We start from the raw sequence: 26,346 nt of genomic DNA, 5'->3' as shown, positions 1-26,346 counted from the left end.
GGCAGCCTACTTACAGCAATAGGCTCCTCCACACCTCAGCAAGCCTCTGGACTCAGCATGCCCCTCCTGAACTAAGACATGAGGATGTTTACAGCTAGGGTCCACCATGTAACTGAAACCTGTTAGCAGGAAAAGATGGACACTAAAGTGATGAAGGAGTGCATTTCAGTTTTCCATGCTCTGTTAAAAGAACCATTTCATCCTTCACCTCCCTTGTTTTGCTCACCAGTGCATGAATTTCATCAAATCTCTGCTGTGTACATGCTTTTTAAAATTCAGAATGGCCTGCTGGTGTCAAAAAAACAAAGACTGAGGAAATTAAAAAAGCTAAAATGTGTCCCACCTACCTTTTTAACATTTCTTGTGCCTGTATAGGTGGAATTACACGGTGCATTTACAGAGTCACGTCCTCCTTTTTAGCTGGTCATAATACGGTGGCTGTGTATTAAGGGGGGTGGGGTGGGGTGTTGGTGAAGTGGAGACCCCTGATTTAAATAGGCAGAGTTGTATTCCTGTAATATAGCAGATTCTGGATTTTGGTGCATAAATTGCACCAACTCTCACACTCACACATGCGTAAGTGGTCTCAGGAGCCTTACTGTAAAGCAGTCTCCCTTGTAACACATCACCTCAGCATACAGCTTTATGTGTCTTAAAGCTTACTTCTATAAAAAAAGTTATTTCCATAGCTCCTGGCCACTTTCTGAAACTCACAAATTCTGCAGCTAGGGAGTAGTTTTACATCTGATTTTTTTTTCTTTTTTAAACAGTTTGCTTATTTTTGTAAGGCAGGTAAATTTAAAGTTAATATACAGCACCTCTAAAGCCAGAAATGATACAATGAAACTTTGTCCTTCAAAACTGCTGCAGGGGTCTGATCTAATAGACACTTACATTTCTGTTAACTTTATATGATGCAAATATGATCTGATATAGTTTTATTCAGCAGACACTTATTTTTCTGCTTTATTTGTACTATACAGATAGTGCTGTCATTTATTTCCTTGAAAGTGGTCACAGATATCAAATAGAGAACATTAGGAATTTTTGCAAGCTCTGGGCTTTTTATAACCAGACCTGAGAATATGTTCCTCTCCATTTTGAACACATATGATTCACTTAACTCTATGTATTTAGATAGCTCATCTAAATATGCCACTCTAGTGTTTGGCATTGCCAGTTTCTATAAACGTACATGCCATCTTTATTGGTAAAACTATCTGCAAATTATTTACTCTCTGTTCTTTAAATTAAGGTTATATTTTTGGTTTGGATTTGTCTATAAATTTTTTCCTCTAAATTTCTGCATTCACCAGAAGGAGAGCAGTAATAGAAACATTGCTGTCAATGCTAATGATAGTATTTTCAGTCTCAAATATAAAAATAAATATAAATAAATAAAAAAATAAAAATAATGTTCCAAATGTACTCCAAAACCATGATAATGACATAACATTTGTGACAGCTATAATAAAACAAAATATACTGAGTTTTTTTCATATATTTTTGCGTCTGAGTCACACACTCAAGCTTCCTATATGTACATGAAAGCTTTTAATTACATATCCATTAAATTGTACTTCAAAACACATGCTGAGTTGCTCTGCAAATTTTTCCAATTGAATCAGCTATATTATTTGCTGGCATACTGTAATATCCTGGACAACCTGATGGTTAGATAGAGAAATGCATATTTCCTTCCTCTTCTTTACACCAACATATGTAAAAGAAGTGTAGAAAGCATTAGAAAACACAAGATGAGGTGAAGACAATGATTTCAAGGTCATTTCCAGAAAACAGTCTTATTTTCCCTTCTTTTATTTTTTATTTGGTGGGCCAGGCCTGTTGCATCTCATCATGATGTTTGTCCATGAATGAACAGTGTCTTTCGTCGCCCTTGCAGATGACACCATGCAGGCTGCAGCAGGTTTCGTGGTTCAGCTGAAGAAGGTTTATGCTCCATTAAACTACAGATAATGGGAAGTCTGACATTAGGAAGCAATTCTGAGTAATTATACACAGTTTACATTCAAATGTCATTATCCAAAAGTAGTTCCTAATCACTTCTGTAGATACAGCTGCAGATATAAAAAAAAAAATCAGGAACTGTAATGAAGCACCTGTTAGACTATCATACATGAAAGTACCAAGCACAGCTGGGGCAGATTGATGAGAATCAGTACATTCTAACGCAACTGGTAAGGATACTTATGAAATAAAGTAGATTAATATTTACACAAAGTAGAAATTAAAGGACTTGACGGTCATGCCTGGTGTCCTTTACTAGCTAAAGGGCAGGAAAGTTTCAAATTACAAGATAATTGAATTTTTTGAGCAGTAATGTGGGTTGAAAGCACTTGCCTTGAGCATATTGGAACTATAGAAATATGCCTAATTTCTAGGCAGAAGTCATTAACTTGGTGTCAAGGTTGTAAATAAATTGTTCATTCAAGAGGGAAACTCAATATTGTGTGCACGATTATAAACAGATATTTATGACGCTGCAGCACTTAGTTTTACAGCTGTGTTTGCGAGCTCCTTTACACTTCATCTGGGGAATCCTTTGCATACCGCAGCCAGGGCAGCCAGCAGCAGTTCCCAGCCCTCCAGGCCACAACCCTGCCCGCAGGATGGGCAAGGAAAGGCAGAGGGAGAAGCAAACTGCCCGACTCCCCTGCCAGGGGTCAGGACCTGCCACCCCACATTGCAGGGGCTGAGGTTCCCCCTTCAGAGCTCCTGGTGTTTGTGGAGACCTGGGGGCACCTGGGCCCCCAGGGCAGCACGGGGTCACACCTCGCGCTGTCCCAGTGAGGACAGTCACTGCTGTTCCCACTCCTGAATGGGGCTGGGTGGAGGGTGCCTTGCCCTACACTCCTGGATGAATCCCCAGGGATATCTGCCACTGCCCGCACCATGCTAAGGGATTGTCCCCTCCGCTTGCACGAGTAGGGAAAAGTACATGTTCTGAAACACTGCACTGACCCCATTTTCAATGGTGGTTACTAAAGACTCTTGTAGCTGTTCAATCTCAAAAGATGAGATTCAAAGTAAATTTTCAAATAAATAGTTATTAGCACTACCTGTGTGAAGACCATGAAAAACACAAAAAAATCCCCAAACAACCTAAACTATTCCATTTTTTCCCCATCAGCACTAACTTTTACACGGTTTAGGCCTGTGCTATTGCAAGGTTGCTGAGATGTCAAACCTCAGCTACTTGATGACTCGCCAGTTTAGCAGAGTTCAATAAGTTGGGGACAGTCTAAACCTGTAGACTTTGGCATTTTGCCTGTGGCTACACATATTTTAAACCACAACCACCATGCCTTATGCAACAGTGTATAAACGCCACAGCTGTAGTGATATAGCAAGAGTAGGATTTCCAAAGCTGGAAGACCCTCTGTGACAATGCTGCTAAAAGGTTTAAGGGGGTTCAAATACTCCAGTGCCAAGTCCAGCCAAAAAAAGCATGTTAGAAAGAGAGATGGAGTGGATCACTGATGAGATGAAGTAAGAAGGCGGTTCAGGAAACAGGTACCAGGTTAGCAGATGAAATTTGGTATCGGTGATGTGTTTTAGAGAAGGACACTTGGAATGCACAAGGACTTTATATTATTCTGAGATGCAAAACCAGTGCCTTAGTGTGCTGTTGTGATGTCTTATAAAATAGTCGTGTGTCTGAAGAGGGTGTGCTATGTGATGGCTAGAAGACATGACAGACATAAAGAAGAATGGGCAAAAGAAAGGCTTGCAATGTCCAGGGTCTGTCACAAGGGTTCCCAGACATGTCCACATAGAAGAGAAATGTAACCAGGTGGTGGCACAGAAGAGATACCCTAGATCCTGAACCTCATGGGTGTGTGTATATTTCTCAGGATGAAAATGATAAAATAGGAAGTTCAAAACCTCAGAAAAATAAGTTTGTTTCTCACACACACACACACACAAAAGCTCTTTTTTTCACAAGTTAGACTTTCCAAGACATAACTAACACTAAATATTTAATAAAATTCAAGGAAAGAGCTGATGTTTATACAGATAAAAAGAACATTCAGACTTCCCACAACTAACCCAAATAAAAATTTTGGAAGTGACATAAAACCTGCTACTTTGAAATTACTTGTAACTTTGACATTAAAACGAACCTTTATGAATGTACAGATCATCTTCTCACTAGGGAGCTTCTGGCACCTTCATTTTTAACACCTGGTATGCTCACTATCAGTGAAGAGGCACAACTTTACGTGAGCCTTGGGTTACTCAGACGATAGCCATATAGTTTTTTATAATATTATTTTTGCTGATCAAAAGGTGGTAAGTGGGAACAGAACAAGGATAATTGATGAATAAAAGGAGAAGTGCTGAGGCAGAAGAGATGAAATTAATGCACTGAAACAGGTAAGATCATTGAAATTGGGAGAAAGAGTGGGTAATGAACGATCTGAATCCCATGCCTGGGATGTTTTAACTGTTATCGTATAACTTGAAAGACTGTGAACTTGAAAAATTAGGGTATTCATTCTTTCCTTTTTACCACCACCACACTGCAGGTAGTAAGTGATCACTAGCGTTCCTGTGGTTGTCAGCACAACATCATTCCCCCCTGCTTCTTCCTACATTTCCTCCTTCTGAAACTGAGCTTGTAGGTAAATTCATACCTAAGGTGCAATGAGGTTGATGACTGGACCGAACGCTTTACAGATCGGGTGCATATCACTACCTAGATGAAAGAAAATATAATAAATTGAGTGCCTGGTTTGTATTGTAAGAGTTACAGAGTGGATTCTTCTGATTCAATCATTATCCTCACTCAAAAGTTAAGTAACTCAATAGACATGGAATTAGCAATTAAAAACTGAGGTCCTAATTGTGGTTTTGATGATGATGTACCATCTGACACCTGCAAGTTAAATCTCTCTCTGAATCTCAGTTCTCTCGTCACAGGATGGCAATAGTTCTGTGCATGCCACTCATGTCACTGTTATGAAACACACAAAAAAAGTATTGCTATAAACTGTTGTGTAGAAAGTGTTAACACAAATTAGCAATTGGAACAGGAATATGGGTTGAGTTCTGGACAGCATTGCTCCCTGGGGAGCAGCTCCTTTATCTGCTCTGTACCTAAAATGCAGCATCACACACACGCGCGTGCACACATACATGGTATATTATCCTGCTTATCTCAGAAACCTATGTACAAAGCAGGCTTCCACATACAGCAACAAAACAGTCGTGTTACACCCTCAGGGGAGGCTGACACTGACTTAAAAACTACATACAGAGGACTTCTCTCCCCCACTGATGTCACTCAGGTCCTTGAGCTAGTTCTTCACTTGCATTCTTCTTCACTTGACCTAATTTTTTCACCAAAATGCATCTTTACCTCCTAGAAGATCTGCAACACTAGCCAAAAGCACCCACCCTCCTCTGATCTCATAAATGTTGTGTAAAATACACAAATAAATAAATAAATAATGAAAAATTCTAAATATTACTGTTCTAAGTATGATGAAAACATTAACCAAATTTTCTACCAACAAACAATTTCATTTTTCTTAATCCTCAAACCTTCTAGGGCATGTCTCATCCTCCTTGAAACAGCCAGATAAACTTACGGAGGGCAAAAAGATGCACTGTTACCAAGTGCAATTTTATGACTAATTTTAATTTTTAGTAGTAAGTGGGATGTGGGTGAAGTCAGAAATAAAACCTGAATTTCTTTTCCACATCCTTCACACCCCTCTTAGTTATGCTTTGAAGCCTTATCAGCATTCTCGTGGCACATTTTAATTGATATTTTTATGCCAAAAAATTTCTCTCTGGAGTAACTCTAGATAATACCAACATTTACACTGTCCATGTCAGAGAACAGAATTTGTCAGCAGCACTGCAGAAGAAACCTGGATCTGCTTCCAGGATCCCCCAACATGTGAGCAGATCTGAAGAGCTGGTGTGGGTATTGGTAAGGGCAGTCTCCAGATTTTAACCACGGGGAGCAGCAGACGTCAAAGTCAACCTGAATCTCCTCTTCCCCAGCCCCTGCTCTCTGGCAGCGCATCACTGGTAGAAGCAGATTGCCAGGAGATCTGCTCTGCAACTGCCGTAGCAACTGTCGTCCAAGTTATTGGCTCCAGGAAACTTTCTTGGAGACTTTAACTTTCTTCTGGATCTCTAGTAGGAAATGGAAAGGACTGTGAGAGGTCTGCTCTTTCCTGGCCTTCCCAGTCCTGTTTCTACTTTTTTTTTTTTTTTTTTTTTCATGTCCAGTCACATAGAAAATATGGTTCTGCACACTGTGTTGTGCAGCTATTACAGAGGTGATATTAAGGGGTGGCTTTGAAATCATTACATGTATTTGTAAGGTCTCTATCTGCCACCACGCACTGGGTGCATATTAATTGCTGTCCCAGTTGCATTTGTGAGCTCAGCATGCCAAGTCTACATTAGCCATGGACCCGAACACTTTCAGGCTACACATACTAATAAATAAATAAATAAATAAATAAAACAGTGAGAACAGCGTTAATATCAACCCTCTGGACAAGAGGCAGGTGGGATCTGGGGGGGGGGGGGGGTTGAATGGGAGAAGGGACACCTCTTTTCCTCTCTGACTTGCCCTACTACTGCCAGCCAGGCCTTATGGAAGGCCTAAGACTTGTCTGCTGAAACATCGCCTCACAGAGAGATGCTACGGTGTAAGGGCACACTGCACCAGGAGCGCAAGGAGCCCTGCCCTGATGTCTTGTGCCTCCCTGCACATCTCTGTTCCTCCTGCCGGCCGAGGAGGAAAGGCTGGAGACAGCACAGCGGGCACAGGCAGGCTGGGGTGGGCCAGGCCTCCAGGTTCTGTAGATGCCACGATATCGATGCCCCCTGATCCCAGCAGGGTGCAGAGCTGTGCGCTGGCACCTGAGGCACTACCAGGGTATTGCCCGGCACTGGTAAGCGAATGCACAGCAGGTCACAACTGCTGACTCAGTGGGCCTCTTCCAACCTGGAATTGTCTATGACTGAACAGCACCTGTGACCTTTACACCGGCTTCAGGGCTCTGCTGGTACAAGATACCTGGAAGCAGCCTGGGAGCTTCCATCAGAGGAGCTTGCTGCAGCCAACATACACACACCATGATGACAGTACCTCGTGCTGAAATGGTGCCAGCTTCTTCTGTGCACAGGCTCAGCACCTTCCTGGCTCCTGGTGCTGATGGATGTCATCGTGCAGCCAAGTACTGAGATGGACTGAAAGCACATTTGATGAATTAGTGGCATAATTTGTACCACCAGACACAATAAATTTTACAGCTGAAGGAATGATCTGATTTAGTGATTATGGGAGATTTTTCTGTTTGGGAGATGGGCTTCTTTGTTCTCGTTTCATTAAGATAAAGCGATAATGCCCCTGCTGGATGATAGGACCCGTACGTATAGGTGGGATAATGCAGTATGCTATATTGTACTCATTTTTTGGTGCCTGTGCTGGGCATCAGTACTTCCAGGAGAAGGAAAATAATTTGAAACAAGGGTGTTTAACTTTGGAGGTACTAGTGTCCAGTAAATAGTCCAGCAGGCCTTGATTATGATGACAACACTGGCCTCTAGCTTTTAAAGAGATATTTGGTCCATCTTCCAAGCACATTATCTGTTGAGTGATCTGCTTATTCACACGAAGTCTGCACAACAGACTATTCTTCTTTATCTAGCAATGAATCAAAAAAAAAAAAATGCTTATCTGTAATTGACTCTGTCAAGATCACATGCATCATAATTAAAAAGTAGATTATTAAATGTCCAGTCAGGAAACACCACTCAGATGAGACATATTTCCTTCACTTTTTTTTTTCTTTTCTTTTAACAACAGTTTATTGTCTTCTCTTTAAAATAGAAAAATGTAGGTGCTTTTTTATGAATAGGCAAAGACAGCCCCACCTTGGACAATGAATGCAAGATAAGCAGTAAACCAAATTTATATTCCCTGGTTTGTAGCAAATTTTGATCACCCAGGCTTGGAACTTGACCTTGTGTTGGAGTCTGGCTCGTTGTGTCTGTACCAAACACTCACGTCGCTGCCTGTGATGGAGGGAATGGCCTTCCAGAACAGAGGGCTCTGAAGCACCAGCACTGTCGTGCGTGCTGCTCCTGCCCAGAGAGGAGGGTTTTGCTGGAGGGAACAAAGGAGAGAGGTGATGCAAACGGCAGAGAGGGAGATGGGGGCAGGAGGAGGGAAGAGGCTGGGGGTCCTGGTGGGGGACCAGGCTGAAACAGCCAGAGAGGAGGTGCAGGGGCTGTGGGCAACAGGAGAGTGCTTGAAAGGGAAACATGGCAAGAGAGGCAGGTGGGGGATTAGGGCAAACACATCTAGTAATCCAAACTTCTTTAAATCAGATGTTTGTGGAAAAACGTGGTTTGCTGCCAGCGTCTGAGAGAGGTTGAACTGGATGATCTCAAGAGGTAGCTCACAATTTTTATTCTTTAGCATCCAGACTGCAACTGTGTTACTTTACACCAGTGTGTATGATCAAAAGATTTTCTTAACTACTTCATGGATATTGTGGCAAGAAATGTAGACAAAATCAGATACCAGCATATGGGATCCCAACAGAGAATTTATTTATGATATCATATATAAAATATGACCCAAATTGGATTGGAATTTTTGAAATCAATATTTTTCTAATTTAAATCTTATGTAAATTGTTATTAGAATATAAGGTTCTGCAGCTTTCAGACAAAAGCTCACATATAAGAATTTAGGATCAAAGGCTTCAGACTAATTAAAAAAAGAGAAATACAGAGGAGAGCCCAGTTAAAAGAACTGGCAAGAAAAAAAAATCACAATCGATAATAAATGCACAAAGTAGATCAAGAAGGCAATAAGAAATACACTGCTGTTAGATCAGGGCTTTGAATTAACTTGAGTAGGTGGAGCCAGGAAGCAGCAACGAGGATAAAATGAACCATGTGTCCTGGAATAATTAGATAATTCTCTGACACAACCCACACAGTTTTGGCTGGTTCAGGCCTGTTTCATGGCTGGTCCCTGTGTTGCAGCATGGTCCTCCATCCCTCTCCCTCACTCTGGACTAAGTTTCTGTGCAACCACAAGCAGATGTTCTCCAGACTGAAATTCAGAACACAGAAACAAGCTGCATCGGAAGGTTTAAATAGCTCATGGGGTCATATGGAACATGCCCAGAGCTGGCGATGCTATGGAGACTCTTTAAGAGCAGGCAATTGAATGCAAAGTAGGACGGAGACAAAGTTTTATAGACCTGAATGTACCTCAGCCAACACTCTTAAAATATCTCAGCACATCCATGGGGAAAAAGACAGGGGGAACACATTTGTCTGATTATTTCTCTACATGTTGTACTCTTAAAATCATGCACATCTGCCAGTCGAGATGATTGATTTTGCTCTTCAGTTAGAGCTCTTGTCAGTCAACAAGAGCTATTCCACTAATTTACAACTGTGTCAAATCCAAGCCTGTACAGGGCTGCCAATTTTACCCGGTTTGTTTGCGGTGCAGGTGTTTCACTCAGAGGGAAGCAGCAATGCACCGTGATCAAAGAGGGCTTGAAAGGCCGGAGTGCCAGCGGCAGCCCTGCATCAGGCTGCTGGTGCGAGCCGCCTTGCTGGCTTTTAACATGACAGTCTACGCCAGTAAGTAGCAATTATTGAATTGGGAGTTGATAAGACTCGCACCGAAGTTAAGAGGAGTGGACTCACGCTGCTCTAATGAATAGCGATGCTGGATCTAGGGCCGGCTAGCTCATGCTGCTGAAGCATTGGGCGGCATAAATAAAACCTGTGGGACAAGTTAGAGTTTATGAGCGCTAGGAATGTGTGCCCCCTCTGCTTTCTGGGGTGACATCCCCGCAGACCCCGAGCTTCCTCTGCCGCGCCTGGAGCCCCGCCGGCACCCCTGGCAGAAGCTTCAGAGCCCGGAGGAAGAAGCATCGCCGTCGGGGGGCTCCGGGCAGCCTCCGAGGGGCTCCGGGCAGCATCCTCCGGCCTGACCTGGGTGCGGAGCACTTGCGGGGCGTTTGCGGGGCGCACCGCAGCCCTCGCTCTCCCGGCCCGCCCCGGCCCGCCCCGGCCCCCCCAGGCGGCCAATGCGCGGCCGGGGGAGGCCGAGCCGGGGCCGGCCGGGAGGGGGGAAAGAAGCCACCAAAGGCAACTTTCTCACCTTGCCGGGAATAAAGCTCTGCCCATGCTTCCCCAGCCGCCCGCCCGTCCGCCGCGGGAGCGCCCTCCGACGGCCGGGTCGCCCCCCGCGGGGGGCAGAGCCGAGTAGTGGGCCGCCACTCGCCGCCGTCTCCTCGGTCCCTGCAGCCCGGAGCGGAGAGGAGCGGAGAGGGGCGGAGAGGGGCGGAGAGGGGCTGGCTCGATGCTCCGGCCATGGGGCGCGGGGCCCCCCTCGGACGGTGCCTGCTGCGGGCGGCGCTGCTGCTCGCCCTCTGCCCCGGCGCCGCCGGCGGCACCTGGACGTGAGTAGCGGGGCTCGGGAGGGGGCTCCGCGGCCACGCGTGTCCGCGGGGCCCCGTGGCTGACCGGGGGGTTTGTGGGGCTGATCCCGCAGGTGGCTGGGCATCGCCGCTGCCGGCGGTCCGGAGAAAACGGGGTGCCCCAGCCCGCCGCTGAGCCCCCGGCAGCAGGAGCTGTGCAGGGAGAAGCCGGAGCTGGTGCCAGCCATCCGGGAGGGAGCGAGCCTCGGCCTCCGCGAGTGCCGCAGCCAGTTCCGACACGAGCGCTGGGACTGCCGCCCCCCGCCCGCAGCCTTCGGGCCGCAGCTGAGCAGCGGTGAGTGGCCCCCGTGTCCCCCCCCGTGTCCCCCTTGCGTCCCGCAAGGCGACCCCCGACCCACCCCGGAGCCACCCACGCGGGACTCGACCTGCTGTTGTCCGTCCCAAGGTGTCGCGACCTGTCGCGATTGGGTTTTGCCCACCGCTCCCCGGGGGTGACGGTGCCTTTGGGTAGATCCGCCTAGCTGTGTTGAAACGCTGTTCTTCTTGGACTGGCGGCTGGGGTTGTGCCCTTGCTTGTGTCACGGTTGCTAAATGGCAGTGACACACGCACACGGCGTTTCGAAAACGTCGCTCGGTTGCAGGTAAAAATCTGCTGGCGGCACCAGCCGTACCAGGAGTTACCTTAAATCGTACCACGTGCACTCTGCTAGACGGCACTGCTCGACACCGCGAGCCCAAAGCTGCTTTCGTTGCATGAGCTGATAAGGAAAATGCTGAATTAATGCAGAAGTGGGGGTGTTCTGTCTGTATCGAGTGGCAGGATCAGTGTGGTCCTGCAAGTTTCTTTTGAGCGCTCTGCTTGCTGATTTCAGCGTAGCCATTGATGTGAGCTTCATCAAGTATTGCAGTGCTCCATTTTGGTTTTGTGCAATCTCCACTTTATACTACAGCAGTGGGAAAAAAAAAATCATATAAACATAAAATAAGCTATAAAAAGTGATGCATGTTCCAAAAAAAAAAAAAAAAAGATTTAAAGTTTTTTACTCTCCTGTATGTAACACATACACTGTGCATTAATCCTTCTAGCCATTGGGAAGAATTGTTCCTAAACACCCATAGCTGAGTGACACTGCTAAGCCACGGAGCTTCACTGGAGTGTCCTGGGGAAAGATTTTGTGATGGTACCAGTACCACAGACTGACACGAACAGGAGAAAAGAACAAGAACTTTCTTGTCAATGAGCAGGAGCTCTGGAGACTAGAAATAGCAGGTTGTTTTTACAACGGTGAAAATTAGTACGGTGAAATTTTAGCTGCAGTTAATGGTGAGATATTGATTTTAGGTTTGCTTAGGAAGTGTGTTGTGCTCTGTGCCACATTATGCCAGAAGTTACAGAGAGGCTTAAGAGGCCCAGACAGGTACATCCGTGATTCTTATGATTTAACAGGAACAGATGAAGTTTTTGTATACTGCAAGCTTTGTCATGGCCAGATTATCATAGGAAAAGCACATGGCCAAAATATTCTTGTGCCATCCTGATTTCTGCCTGGTTTAAGAATATGTGGGCTGTTTGCAACATTGTGAATTACTGCAACCTCAACGTTTACTAAATTTAACGTGAAATACATTTTGGACCTGTACCAAAGTACCCCAAGATCATTGTGGCTTCAAGATCCTCCTCCAAGATGTGAACTAACTTCTTATTCTTCATCAAATTAATATGAGCAGTCAAAAGCAGAGGGGAGAGTAAAGGGTTCTAGGTTTGGGTGGGGTTTTGTTTGTTTTGTTTTGATTTGATTTGATTAAAACTTAATTGGCTCAAAAGTTTCTGTGTCAAATAAAGTTCCCAACCAGATTTAGAAAGCAGTTACCAGAAATTGCATAGTACTGGCAGCCAGAAACAGCAAAATTAATAGCACGGTCACATGAATAGTCCCTGAAGTCTTTTTTCAGATGTGAATATCTACAGCTTTAAACAAGTTAACGACGCAGACCAAGCTGTGACGACTTTAAACTCATAACCGTTCCCTTTTAATAATGCTCTGGCTAGTAAAATCCATTTCTCCGGCTCCGCCAGGAAGGTGATCTGAGGGGGCTGTGAGGCAACATGTCCGTGCGTTGCTTTGCAGGCACGAAGGAGACGGCGTTCATACACGCGGTGACGGCGGCGGGCCTGGTGCACGCCGTGACGCGGTCCTGCAGCGCGGGCAACGTGACCGAGTGCTCCTGTGACACCAGCCTGCAGAGCGGCGGCTCGGCCAGCGAGGGCTGGCACTGGGGCGGCTGCTCAGACGACATCCACTACGGGATGTCATTCAGCAGGAGGTTCCTGGACATGCCCGTGAAGAATGTAACGGGCAAGAGCGGGAGCGGGCTGGCGGCGATGAACCGGCACAACAACGAGGCTGGGAGGCAGGTACGTGTCGCCACGCGGGCGCGGGAGCCATCACTTGCTTGGTGTTGGTCACAAAACGGCGTCGGCCGAACACGGGCAGTCCTTGACCGCAGGCGCAAGTGGCAAGAACCGCACCGACACCTCCAAAGCAGACACATACAAACCCAGAATCAAAGCTGGTTTTGACTGAGTAACTAAACTCCACAGGTTAAAATAAAATCCACAAAGGCCGAGTTAGATGTGGAGTGCTGATCAGGGTAACCGCAAATAGGTCATATTCCAAGCAAACTGTAATGATTCTTGTTCTCAGAATAATACTTGAAGATCTTTTTCCCTTATTCTCTGTAATATTCTGTCATTATCACGACCTGAATTTTTCATTCTCTCTAACGGTGAACAAGCAGACACACTGGACGCCAGGCATCAGCACCCAGTTGGGATCCACAGTTTGGGTCCTCATCTGAGAGCAGAAGTCTAGAGTCTTTCAAAGAGGAAATCAAGATTTAACCTTTTCTTTTAAAAGATGGGATGGAAATGACACTCCCAGGTTAAAGTAGCCCGCTGATTAGGGAACTCATCATAGAAGTGAGAGGAGGCAGGCTTCAGACAGCTTTTCTTCTGCCCAAGAGACTTTAAAGCCTCAGCTACAGAGGGAACACTCCTGCCGTCAAACATTGGGCGTGTATGTGTGACGCTGGGTCCTCCTGTGCTGGTCTGCAGAGGAATAAATGGGGCAGAAAGAGCCAACATAGGGGATGTGAGTCTGTAATTTGGTGGCTGAGGCTTACCTCTGCAACGGCAGAGACTTGGGTTCTGTTTCTTCCTCTAAAATTAGTTTCTCTGCTTTACCTTGGAGTTTTTAACATTGTACGTGTTTAATGGCTCTCTCTGGCCCCGTAGTTCTTTAAAACTGTTCAGCTCGGTGACAGAGATATAACTGAAGAAAAGAAATGGAGACTCTCTGTTTTTGGCCACACGTCTTGATCATACTTGATGGACTCCTTTGTAAATGCAATTTCAGAAAAAAAGCATGGGTGGTTTGTACTGAAAACATTTCTCCTATCAGCCATAGTCTGAGAATAGCCACAGTAATCCACCATATCCAAGGGAGAGCCATGGTGATACCATTGCAACCTGTTTTGAAGTAAATTTGCTTTTACATTTTATGAGGTAATATATTTTATTTAATTAATTTATATTGATGGGAATAAAAAGGTCATTAAGAGACCAGCTCTTTTTAGGCCTGAAGGCCTTCTATGAAGACAGGCTGATGGAGCTGGGGTTGTTCAGCCTGGAAAAGAGAAGGCTCTGGGGAGACCTTATAGCAGCCTTCCAATACCTACTGGGGGCCTACCGGGGAGGGACTCTTTGTCAGGGGATGTAGAGATAGGACAAGGGGGGATGGCTTTAAACTAAAAGAAGGTAGGTTTAGATTAGATTTTGGGAAGAAATTATTTACTCAGAGGGTGGTGACGCACTGGAAAAGGTTGCCCAGAGAAGCTGTGGATGCCCCATTCCTGGAAGTCATCAGGACCTGGTTGTATGGGGCTTTGGGCAACCTGGTCTGGTGGGAGATGTCCCTGCCCATGGCAGGGGGATGGAACTGGATGATCTTTAAGGTCCCTTCCAACCCAAACCATTCTGTGACTTTTTGAAATAAACTTTAAAACTGAGTATATGCTGAGAACAGTTACTTTGGATTTAATTAGATGCCTGTCAGCTAAATCATCTCTAAGGAACAGTGGTTGGTATTGTGTAGTAGGGGACATTAATAATAGGAACAAGAGATTAAGTGGTTATTTCCTTATGGAAAGAGCAGAGTTATTAATCACATTTGTAGAGAAGAGGTAGCTAAGGGAGGAGAGAATAATGTCCATAAAATAATCTCTCTTCAAGTTCATGATTTTTTTAATATATGATGCATTTTTATTTTGATAGTCATTTTTGTCATTAGAAAGTGGATGACAAGTCACAGTGACATTTCAGCCCAGTCCTGCCAATCTGCATTTCACATGCACTTAAACTTCTTTGAGATCACTCATTTCCAGGAATTCGGTGTTTTCCATCAGTCTCTGGACTAAGTCAAACTAAACTGAGTGTGTGCCATATTCTTCCATCAGTGTGACAGTGGAGACGTAGGGAAGCAGTTTGAAGCACCTTCAGAGAAAAAGAGATGTTATTTCTGAGTTTAGGTAGCAGTGACAGAGGTCTTCTTGAATCCCATTCTCTCTTCTGCCTGTAGTTTTAGGTTAGCAGTAGCAGCAGTGGTTTGCTGTCCTCTTGCCTTCAGTGACAACATTTGCTTCTGTTCTCCTGCACCATCTTGTGCTCAGGACTCATTCCTGCACAGGCTGGGCTACAGCTGCCTCCCGCAGGTGTGCCAGCCCCGCTGCCTGAGGTCATGCTCTGTGAAACCTACCAAGGAACTGTTCATTTTTAATAAACAGCATGCCTCCATCCCCCTAGCCTAGAAAAGAAACTTCTCTTTTGGGGCTGATTTCTTTAAAGTTGGATCAGCTCCCTGGTTTCATCCACCATAGCCTAACAGGGTCCTTCAGGCCCAGAGGACCCTGTAGGATTTCAGGCTTTTCACAATTCTGAGGTCTGCAACAAAGCTCTCAAAGTACCCTTTTGTGGGCTCATTTGTGCACATGATGCATATGCTCATTCCTTTTCTGTGACACTTTACTTAGCTTTACTTAGACACTGCAAGTCTGGAGGATTTTAGCTCTGGTCATTTTCTAGCAATGGTGTGTTTACTGTTCATTATCTTGGATGAAAATACACAGAGTATTTAGTCAGCTTCTGTGCGTAAGTATTTTGTAACTTAATAGCAAACTGTAGGATAAAGCAAATATTTTGACCGTCTTACAGTGAAAGAGAATGTTTATTGCTGGTACTTGTGATTTCCGACAGTGATATCACTGAAGTAAAGTTTAGCAGAACGCTCGATTTTTTTAGTTTCAAAATCCTTGACAATGTGATGTTGGAAAATGTTGACCTTCATGTTTTGGGGCTTACAGGAAGGATGTTTTGCAATATATTTTGGTACCTAATGACCTTTTGTAATAAATACTATCATGTTCCTGGTTCTGTGTCTTGCAAGAGCAGTCTTCCAGGGACGATACTTCCGTATTTGTTTGGAGTAACTCATGGAACTGGTATGTGGAGAATTCTCTTGTTCCTTTCCTATTTCCATACTAAATGCTATTTTATACGTCTACGTCTCATGGTTAACTCTAAGATAAACCGATTCTAAATGAGTACCAGTGCTTTGACTGAGTTGTGCACTGTTTATGGTACTAACCTGAAGCTCAGAAGATCCAGATTTTATTCCTTATTCTGCCACGAGATGAATGGTCATCATCTTTTGGCATTGTAATGTTCAGGGTACTTAGATGTGGATATGTGAGCTGCCTTATATAAAAGGACAGGTGAGTCAGGCACTATGGGTTGAGTATTATTCTAGTAGTACCCTTCCACTCACAGAAGAGTTTCTGTTCAGCTGCACACTAGTGGAAATGTATTTGATCTTCAGTACTTGTATTCCCACATGCAAATAGATTGGCTCATCAGAAGGTTTATTTTTATAGGTACTTGTGGGTTGGCACCAGACCCACTAACAGCCTGCAACTGTTCTTAAGTGTTGTACCTCCATTAGGACATCTGCTTATCTTCATGAAGTTCTTGCTCTCTTCTACCAGTGGCTTCAATTAGTCTATGTGATGGCAAGTGTAGGCTTTCACTGCAAAACAAGTAGTGGCAGCCCCTGCCTCACAGCTGAGAACAGTGCCTGCAAACGGAGAGCTTTGTTTGGAGTTATTCAGCAGGGATTGGCATTAAGGGGTATACAGACTACGATTCCACTAACACGATCCCAATCTGAAGACAAATCTGTGCTTTCTTCCCATCCGCCTGTTGTAGCCACACCTTCCCACCCCACAACGCTCCCTCTGTTAATTATATTAGATCAGTGAAAGGAAGTCCGTTAAAAATGATATTTCTTTCAGGTTAATTTTTCACACAGATCAGTGTTGACCACTGTGTCCGGTTCATCACTTAACCCTACACTCTTGTGCCAGCACCATCACAGACAGGGACAGCGAGCAGCAACCAGGGCAAGAGGAACCACCTCCGGTGGGCTCATGGCTGAGTCTGACACTCACAGACCTGTCTCTGTTCAACACTGACCATTATCACAACCAAAAGTCATTTTAGTTTCATGACCAGCCTAAGAAAACTGGAAAACTGTCCCAGACCGCACTGACGGACACATCTGTCCACTGTGTGTGATTAGCAGTGTTCCTCCTAACTTCTCTATGAAGCTTTGTTGTTTAGGGAGACTCCTGTCACAGTATTCCATGAATAACTGAAAAGGTTCACCATGTGAATCTAAAGGTGTGAAACCAAGCGCTTGTTGGGGAGCCAGTTTGGAAGTCATGCTCCCAGTGTCTCTGTGCAGCACTGAGGCACCAGCGTGTGTTGCAACCACTTTCCAGCAGAAGGCTGCGCTGGCTCTGTAGGCACTGTCCTAGGTTTGTTTCCAAGAACACAGCAAGAGAAGATTCCTGGTCCCTAAATTTTGCCAGATGTTCAACTTGGGAGTTTGTTCATTAAAGTTCACGGGACAGACTGAGATCTAGGGCTCTGTTCTGTGATCAAACAAAGCAAGATTTCAGCTCCTAGTGCTGTCAGCAGAGATGACCCACATATGTCCAACTAGAAAATTTGCTCGTCCTTGCAGCTGGGAAGCAATAGCCTGGGGTCATGCACATCCGTGATGACACCATCAATTGTTTTAAAGTGGATTGCATCAAAACTTCATGCAAGGAGCCAGAGACACACAAAACAGGAATGCAGATGTTTGCAACTGCTGTGGATGCTCCCAGTGACTCTACACTGCAACCATATTTGTAGTACTTGCACTGGTCCAATCTTCCATACACTGCTACTATATGCTGTATTTTTATATTTTGTCATTAACCTGAGATTCCAACATCATTTTCCACTCCTGTTTAGAAACTACTTCCTTCTAGCTTTCATTATTTTATCCTCAGAAAAAGACTTCTGAGTGTCACCTGCTGGGCTACTTGCCCACATGGAAGTAACTCAGTCATAGTACCTAGCAGACATGTCCAATGCTTCCCCAGACAATTTCTGGATCATTCTGCCTCATCCAGGTTTTACTGTGCTTTATTCTATCAGACCTGGAAGTACTTCCCCCCCCTCCCCCCCCAACAAACCAAACCGTGCATTTTTCCCCTGTTGTTTCCTCCCTGTTTAGCACCTTGTCATACCACAGTGAAGGCAAGGGTTGTATCTGAAACTATGTAAGGCTTATAGCACAACATGGTTTCAAATTACTTTGAGACTCCAATAACTTACCATGATACAAATAAATAATCATTAGAAAATGGAAAATATTATTAAATCCCTTCTGTTTGTAAATTGTGTGTAATATCTGTGTTTCTATATTGTGTTTCTCTTTTCCTTGATACTTTTTAGGTTATATGTATTCTAACAAAGGTTTTCTGTCTTTGGATGTCAAATTCTCATCTGCCTCAGTCACTGTTATGCCTTAATGATGCACATTCTGACTACCCAGTGATTTCCTTATTGATAGATTCTGAAGATATGAGCACAAAGTCAGGTCTGTCTCTTAAACAGAAACTAACCTGTGAAGGAAAGATAAGTATCTGCAAAAATTGCTGCTAGTTGATTTGCCACTGAAAGAGGCTGTGTGCTTTGGGGTGAGGATCTGCTTATTGCACTGGTCTTCCTTTTCGCAGGGTAGGGAAAAATCTCCAGTCTCAAAAGCAATCCACAGCACCTGGAAATATCTCCTGCATCGGTGCATTACTTCACCAGATTTCTTTGCAAAAGCTAATGGCTGTTTTAGGTCAGGGTATACACCTGCTGTTTCTTGCTAATGGTTCTTTGAATGCCTCGCTTGTTTGGCTTTCATAGTAACCTTTACCAGTAAGTAAGTCCTATTCATTCACCAAAGATGTGACTCCAAGCAAACACTTTGGTCATGTGTATTTTTAATAATGTTTGTAGAGTTACATGCAAATACCTACACGGGGTTGTGTCAATATCTCTTGGGCAGAACGCTCTGGGAGGCCTCAATTCACACTGAAATCCACGGACTTAACCATGTTGGACTCAGCCCAAACTTCAGTGACCACATTTACCTTGATAAAAAAATCTCGGTCTAACACATGGAGTAGAAATAGCTTGTTTGATCTGCTCCATGTCTTGACTTGCTCCAAAACTTGGATGTGCTGACTGAGCTACAAATAAGCCAGCTGGGCCTTGAGTTTATTTCTGGTCATGGGTAACAGCAGAGGGTCAGGAGGCCTCTGTAGACTTCCAGGATTCTGTTCTTACTGCAGGATTGGGACTCAAGAACAGGCACTAATTAAACTTCTTTCTCTAGGAAAACTAGAGGAGGGTTTTAGATTTTTTTTTTCCTCTTTCCTAAAACAGTTTGAGGAAGGCAGACTGATGATGGTTAAAATCTGTGGGGGCTGTGGAGGAAGTGAACACAGGATGAATTTTAATAAACAGCATCAAAAGTTTTTTTATTTTCTCCGCTCTGTGGGAAATACTGGTTCTTTCACAGAGGAATAATTTGAATATGCATTGGCTTTGCTGCATGAAAAGTTTCAAGAAAAACTAAAATTCACTCCTTCTGTTAAATTTCCCAATTGCCTTTATTCTGGAAATGAAATGTGGGGTAGAAGGTTAATAAAACAGCATACTGTAACATGGGCTCTGCACACCATTAACCAACAGCCCATATGAGTCCATGGATGGCTACAAAGAGTACAGTTCATGGAAAGGTAAAACAAAACAAAACAAAATCGTGATACCTTGTCCTTTGCTATATCTTGCATGTGATTTTTTTTTCTTTAATTTTTTTCCTAACTGTAATATGGGATGTGTCACAAATCTAACTGTATAATTTTATACTATGACTATTAGCTATTCCAGAAGGGAGTATTATACTGATTGCTGACTGATTGAACTATTATGTTATGTATTATTTAACATATGTCTGATTTTTGGGTGGTCCTTTGTGGGGCCAGGATTCGGACTCACTGACCTTTCTGGGTCCCTTCCAACTCAGGATATTCTGATTCTATGATTATAGTCCCAGATAAAGGAAACTACTGGTTGTTTACAGATTCCAATTCTTTGAGATTTGCTTTCATATAAACTGTGCCAAAATTCTTGTGTGTTGAAAGCTGAATGCAGGCTGCAGATTCCCACTGTTAGCTGGACATTCGTTGTACAGTCCAGTGCTTGCATCCATCAGGGCATAGTCGTGTAGCCTATCTAAGGGCGTTTAAACACTGGAAACCCATGACAGTACTAGTGTGCCTAAATTACAGGAGCAGGCATTGAGACTGTAAGAAGCACTGAGGTGATTCAGCTGCAGAGGTGAGCTGAACCTACCTCTGCAGAGCGATAATGACACCTTCCATGGCCTTTCCCTGCAGCTCAGAGACGTGGGCATCCACCTGCTCTCCCAGCACGGGTCTATTCCTGGGCACCTCCAGGGTCAGTGGCTTTGGCTGCTGAGCAACGCTGGTCACGCAGGCACTCCTGAGCAACCTCAAGACATTCCTGTCACCTCAGCTACAGACTGTGTTGGGACTGTTTAGAGGTCTTGGTGGTAGCCCAAAGGCACTCTTAGAAGATGTCATGGATAAGCTCAGTACATCTCTTCCATCTTAGGAACAGTGCTGTTACCCATCCTTTCCCTGCGTCCACTCCCATTATTCAGTGGACACTGTGAAAAAGAACACGTTGTTTTGGGTATTTAGGATACTTCAGAAAGAAAAGCTGTCCAGAAATACAAGCTTTCATTATTGTGTTTACCAATTGATCAGTTACGGCAAATGGCATAGTGCACATGCAGAGCACTTCTGGAGATGTTCTGAGCACTGACACAGGTTGCTCAGAGAGGCTGTGGAGTCTCCCTCCTTGAAGATCTTCCGAAGCCACTTGGACACGATCCTGGGCAAGCTGCTCCCAGTGTCCCTGGTTGAGCAGGGGGTTGGACCAGATGGCCTCCAGAGGTCCCTGCCAGCCTCAGCCATCTGTGATCAGGCTTCTCATACTGCGGGTTCAGAGGTGGAAACCTCATTCATAAAACATATCTTTCCATGGCCTGGCTTCCCAATCAGTGCAATGGCAATGGCAGCAGTAGTACTAAATACTTAGAAGCATCTGGGTTACTGATGTTAACCCGTATTCCTAATGAGAGAAAGACCACATCCAAATGTTTTTCTCTATTTGCTTTCAGGCTGTAGCAAAGCTGATGTCAGTGGACTGCCGCTGTCACGGTGTTTCTGGGTCCTGTGCTGTGAAGACGTGCTGGAAAACCATGTCCTCCTTTGAGAAGATTGGCCGGTTTTTAAAGGATAAGTATGAAAACAGCATACAGATATCAGACAGACTGAAAAAAAAGTTGCGCAGGAAAGAGAAAAGCCAGCGAAAAATACCGATCCAGAAGGAAGACCTGCTGTATGTGAACAAATCGCCCAATTACTGTGTAGAAGATCCAAAGCTGGGAATCCCTGGGACTCAGGGGAGGGAATGCAACCGCACATCGGAGGGACCCGACGGCTGCAACCTCTTGTGCTGTGGGCGCGGGTACAACACCCACGTGGTCAGGCACGTGGAAAGGTGCGACTGCAAGTTTGTCTGGTGCTGCTATGTGCGCTGCCGGCGGTGTGAGACCATGACTGACGTACATACCTGTAAATAAGGTTAAGCACAGAAAATGGAGCCGGATCACCCTGCACTGTGTTGTACACAGAACCGCTGCTCAAGCAGCAATTGCTCTTACCATGTGGGATTACAGGGGATCAGCCTCAGGGGGAATGGGCACTGCCAAACCAGGGGCAGTCCAAACGTTTGGTGTACAAAAGAGCAACTGAGTGAAGAGCAGCCTGCACACAAGGACAGCTAAAATAGCAAGAAAGGACTCCTGATGGCACATCTGAACTCCACACTAGAGTTAAAACCTTTCTAAGTCTTGAATAGCTACAGTATGAAGATCAATGTGGTCGGTAGGTACATGGAGAAAACTCAAGGTTGTTAGCTGGAGAATGCAGGGCTAAGAGGCTTGTAAGACACATCAGGTGGATCCACTGGACAATTCATTTCTGCAGGCCTTACAAAAAAAGAGCCAAAACCACAGTTACAGGTTACAGGAAATGTTCAGCTGTTCACCATGAAGCATTTCCTTTGTGACTGTTCAAAAAGCTGTTTGCATCATATGCAGAAAAGCATCTGGTACCCAGAAACTTGTGCCTGCAGAAGTGGGCACTGGTGGGGTGGGAGAGGAGGGTCCCTTGGCCTGAAACGGGCTGTGTCTGGAGCAGAGGGGCTAGAGCACAGTTTGATGAACATGAACGGTGTGCCAAATAGCAACCTCAGGATTTTGTGTAAGTTGTCTTTCAAATGCACAAAGGCCAGGTCTGAGGAGGGACTGAAATACAGCTTGGTATCTGAAGGAAGTACAGCTCCTCACAGGTATTTCTTCAGTACCTGAACGCACAATCTGGGAGTCAACCAGTCATCACCCCACTGCTGGACTGCATGTATTAACCTGCCACGTTCAACCATCTTGCTGGTGGTTCACCACCATTTTCACAATTAACCATACGGGATTCAGCCCAAAGAAATCTGTCAGAAAATGAAAGATTTTAAGAACATTGATTGCTTTCTCTTATAAGAGCTAGAACTTTTCATTAATGTCCTAAGTAAGTTCAATGCACAATGTAATTTAAGGATTGGCTCACACCACTGAAATATTTACTGTTATTGATAACATCTTCTGCCTTTCCATATGTTGGCTTAATTTTATTTTACATCTGTGAAAGGATGTTTATTTTTATGCAATGATACAATTCCTGGTTTAAAAAAACATCATGTGAAAGGATTTCTGTTGTTTAAATGTGCAAAGACCTATTTTTGATAAGACAAGAAAGTTTATATTTTGTAAATATTTAAATTATGCAAGTTATGTAAAAGGTTTCCAAAACAAACGTGATAAGATTACAGCATTTGACACTTGCTGATTAGATACTTGTTTCTATTGTAATAGTTTTTAATTGATTTTTATTTGCATGTGCAGGGGGAACTTATTCAGAGGATTACAGAAATGTTCTTTTTCTTACCATCAGGATGGTTATAACTATTGCAGTTAATACTGAAGAGAAGTGACACACTGAAGAGAAGCACTTATTTGACATTTTAAATGAACCTTTATTTACTATTCTGTATAGTTTTTTTCTGTTCTTTTAAATCCATTTTGCATACAGTGAAATTCTGACTTCAGTGGTAAGTGGCAGTACGCCCACTGACATCAAGGGAACTAGCTGGGGGTTGCAGTCCCTTAATTTGTTCCACACTGGCGGGCAGTGTTTAGAAATAAATCAGCTTAGAGGTTTTGGTTGAGGCTTTAAAAGTCACTTTTTTTTCAAAAGATTCCCTGTCACTCTAATTGGGTGTGTAGGTCAGGAGCGAGCAAATAAAATCTTCTGTGCTCTGGTACTTTGGTACCTTATGTGGTGTATCAGGAACAGAAGAAGCCCTTTACCTGCTGGGGACCATCCCTCCGCTTCTGGCCCAATTTCTCTTCATTGACCTACCCAGATCTGCTATTTATGAGAAGGGTGCTCAGCATTCCTGTTGCTGTCAGAGGCGGATTCAACAATCTTCCTGTGAAAGCTTGGATGGGGAGGACACATTCTGGTGGAAGATCCTGAGGTGGAGTTGTGAAGGGTTCAGATGGTTGTTCCCATCTTCCAGAAAATAACCCCACAGTCACTACAGGCGATGCCACAATGGGTCTGTGAGCTACATGGACGTGCTGCTGGTCACTATAGATATGAAGGTGTAGATGTCCTCTCAGTGTGCTCTACATCGAGCTGCTGGCAGACACAAGTGCCTCAGTGTCCCACGTGAGACTGCTCGTAACTGTGCCTTGACGGAGATCAGCACAGAGATCAACACCGCCTTGTTGTACAGGCCTCCGGGAGGAACCAGCTGCTGGGACTTCCGCAAGGGGATCGAGATCATCTCTTGAAGCAGCACTGATCTGTACCTCAAAATTACCTTAGCTTGTGCCTGACCTAAAGTTTCTTCCGTGCCTGATTTCAAGTAGGGAAAATCACCTATGATGTACTTCTTAGTAGGCCTTAACTTCTGGCGGGGGGAGGAAGTGGTCCTGGGCTCCTGGGCATGAGGTCAGCTTCAGGGATTTGCCCAGGAGAACAAATCTCAATAGGCTGTTTTTGTGGGTCAGAACAGGAACTGTTCAGTGTGGGTCAGCACTGAACTGGGGAGTCGGGCAATCACGACAGGGTCAGCGCATTCAGGGTGTCTCTCGCCTGCTTGGATAGCTCCTAATTGAGGCTGCAGAGCAGTCATCTGGATTAATAATAATAATAATAATAATAAATGTTATTAATAAAGATTTTTTTCTGGATTGAGGGGAGGAAGTTTATTTCTTTTTTCTAAGTGTGATAAAAAGCAACAAAGAGAAGTGGCAACATGGTTTATAAAACTATACGTAGTTTATGAGGGCTACTATGTCTGGACAAATATGTGTGAGGGATTTGAAGCTTCAGGGGCAACAGAAGGACCCAGCTTGCCCCTGGGGAAGTGAAAGGGAGCTGTTTTGTGGGGGACAGCATTACCCTTTCTGCATGGAGGGCAGCACCTTGGTGAAAGCAAGTGGGTGCAGTTGGAGGGGTCCCTGCTCAGCCCTCAGCTGCACCCGCATCGTGTGCTTGAAGGCGGGGGGAGCAGAAGCAGGACTGAGTGCGTTGGGAGCATGAGCCCCTCTCGCCTATAGCAGTTGAAACTGGTGTTTAAGTTAAGCTCCATTGTAACTTACCTTAGTTACATCCATAAAACTAGTTCTGTGTGGGCTGTGCCTGTAAAAGTAGTTCTGGACCTGACCAGGATATGTTGCTCTGTAGTACTGCATTGCTCTGTAGTAGCACCAGGGCCAAATAAATTAGCTGACATCCACTGCAGTATTTATTCCACAAAACTGCCTTCAGTTCTTCCACACTCTGGAAAGAGTCTCCCGTGGGTGAGAGCAAGAGCAAGAACTATATGTAAGCCAGCAAGCCTCCTGAGCTTTCGAACAGGAGCCTACATAGGACATATGTGGTTCAGCCACTTTTGTGGGCATGTGCCACTGAGATGGACTTCAATCGCTCAGTTTGATAGTGTGTTTTGTTGTTTTTTTTTCCCAGTGCTAGTAAATGACAGATATATGAAACATATGTGCAAGGTAAACAGTAACAATTCACCTTGGTCATTCAGAGGATATGATGCTAACAGGGCATGCACTTTGGCTGGGATTTCTGAAGGTGCTGAGATGTTTGATTTCATTGGAGGTAGCAAACAAATTTAGGGCAGTTTCTCATAGAGCAAAACTGTCATGGTTACATCATGTAAAGTGCTGAAGTGGTACCAACTCACTCTCCTGGTTAAAGTTTATTAAACAAACAAACAAACACATAAAAGGAGCATACCTCTGTGGCAGACTTCATGCTAAATGAGGCAGTCTTTGTCTGACCCTGTAACATATTGTAGATATCACTTTTTCTCCCACTTATAAAGTCAAAGTCATTTTAAACTAGCAAGGTGGAATAAATGTTATTTTTCTTTTCTAGATAACCTGCCAAAGATGCTAACTGTGATTCCTTTCCTGACTGTATCCTGCTGGGTGATCCAGAGTACCCCAGTCCAGTAACACTAGCAACAGTGCATGTGGTGTCATGACTGCTTCTCATTTCACACACAGATTTGCGATAGCAATGTTTAGGATTTTAAAGAACCTCACATTTTTTTCACTTTTGGTGAACCAGCACAGTGTAGTGCATGGCTCAAGTGCTAGCTAACACCTAGCTGAGAAGCGGGGCTTTGCACCTCTGCCCCCAATGAGCATACCCAAGGAGGGGAAGTAGTAGCAGTTTTCTGACTATAAATGGGAATTTGTGGGCAAAGGACTTGTTCACGGTCACTTGAAAAAGCAGTGACAGACCTAGGTATTTTTTATAAAATAGGCAGGTCTCCTGATTATGAACTTAATGCTTCAGCTATCTGATCACCACATTTGCTTCTCAACTCATAGTTTGAAATCTGTGGTTTGCCAGCCAGGACTACACAGAGACCATCCCAGTAGTGGCTGCTGGGCCAGTGCTTCTGTAGAGTTCAGTACAGTGTTCAAGGACAGGCAAAGACTACAATAATCAGTTGGATAAAGTTGTGTTTCCTAAACATGGACTCCTGTGGTTTCTATTTGTGGAAGGTAAATATGTTTTTTCCCTTCACAAATGACAAATGCATCCTGAAGGGAATGATGTTTGTGAACTCCATGTTAAATGAATGCTAGAGATAATTAATGTTAAAATACTAATTAATACAAAATACTAATGCTAAAATATA

The 26,346-nt window shown here is 44.3% G+C and overlaps 1 protein-coding gene and 1 long non-coding RNA gene across 3 annotated transcripts; one reads left to right on the top strand and one right to left on the bottom strand.

Moving 5' to 3' along the window:
- Positions 1–1,405: 1,405 nt before the first annotated feature.
- Positions 1,406–9,955, bottom strand: LOC308178504. Of its 2 annotated transcripts, XR_013939791.1 has the most exons (4): positions 9,727–9,955; positions 7,139–7,239; positions 4,659–6,171; positions 1,406–1,967 (listed from the first exon to the last, which is right to left on the bottom strand). It is a non-coding gene; the product is annotated as an uncharacterized lncRNA (long non-coding RNA). The 2 variants fall into 2 exon arrangements; XR_013939792.1 differs by lacking the exon at positions 1,406–1,967 and having other exon boundaries at positions 2,095–6,171; positions 9,727–9,808.
- A 189-nt stretch (positions 9,956–10,144) lies between these two features.
- WNT16 (Wnt family member 16) lies at positions 10,145–24,370 on the top strand. Its single transcript, XM_080557205.1, has 4 exons — positions 10,145–10,487; positions 10,580–10,800; positions 12,596–12,882; positions 21,176–24,370. Exons 1-4 carry the CDS (start codon positions 10,399–10,401, stop codon positions 21,638–21,640), a joined length of 1,062 nt encoding a protein of 353 aa, XP_080413331.1. The 5' UTR covers positions 10,145–10,398; the 3' UTR covers positions 21,641–24,370.
- Positions 24,371–26,346: the final 1,976 nt, after the last annotated feature.

The sequence above is a fragment of the Anser brachyrhynchus genome, assembly GCF_964034855.1.
Source record: "Anser brachyrhynchus genome assembly, chromosome: 1".
Classification (NCBI taxonomy): Eukaryota; Metazoa; Chordata; class Aves; order Anseriformes; family Anatidae; genus Anser; species Anser brachyrhynchus.
This window is presented reverse-complemented; position numbering and strand designations above follow the sequence as displayed.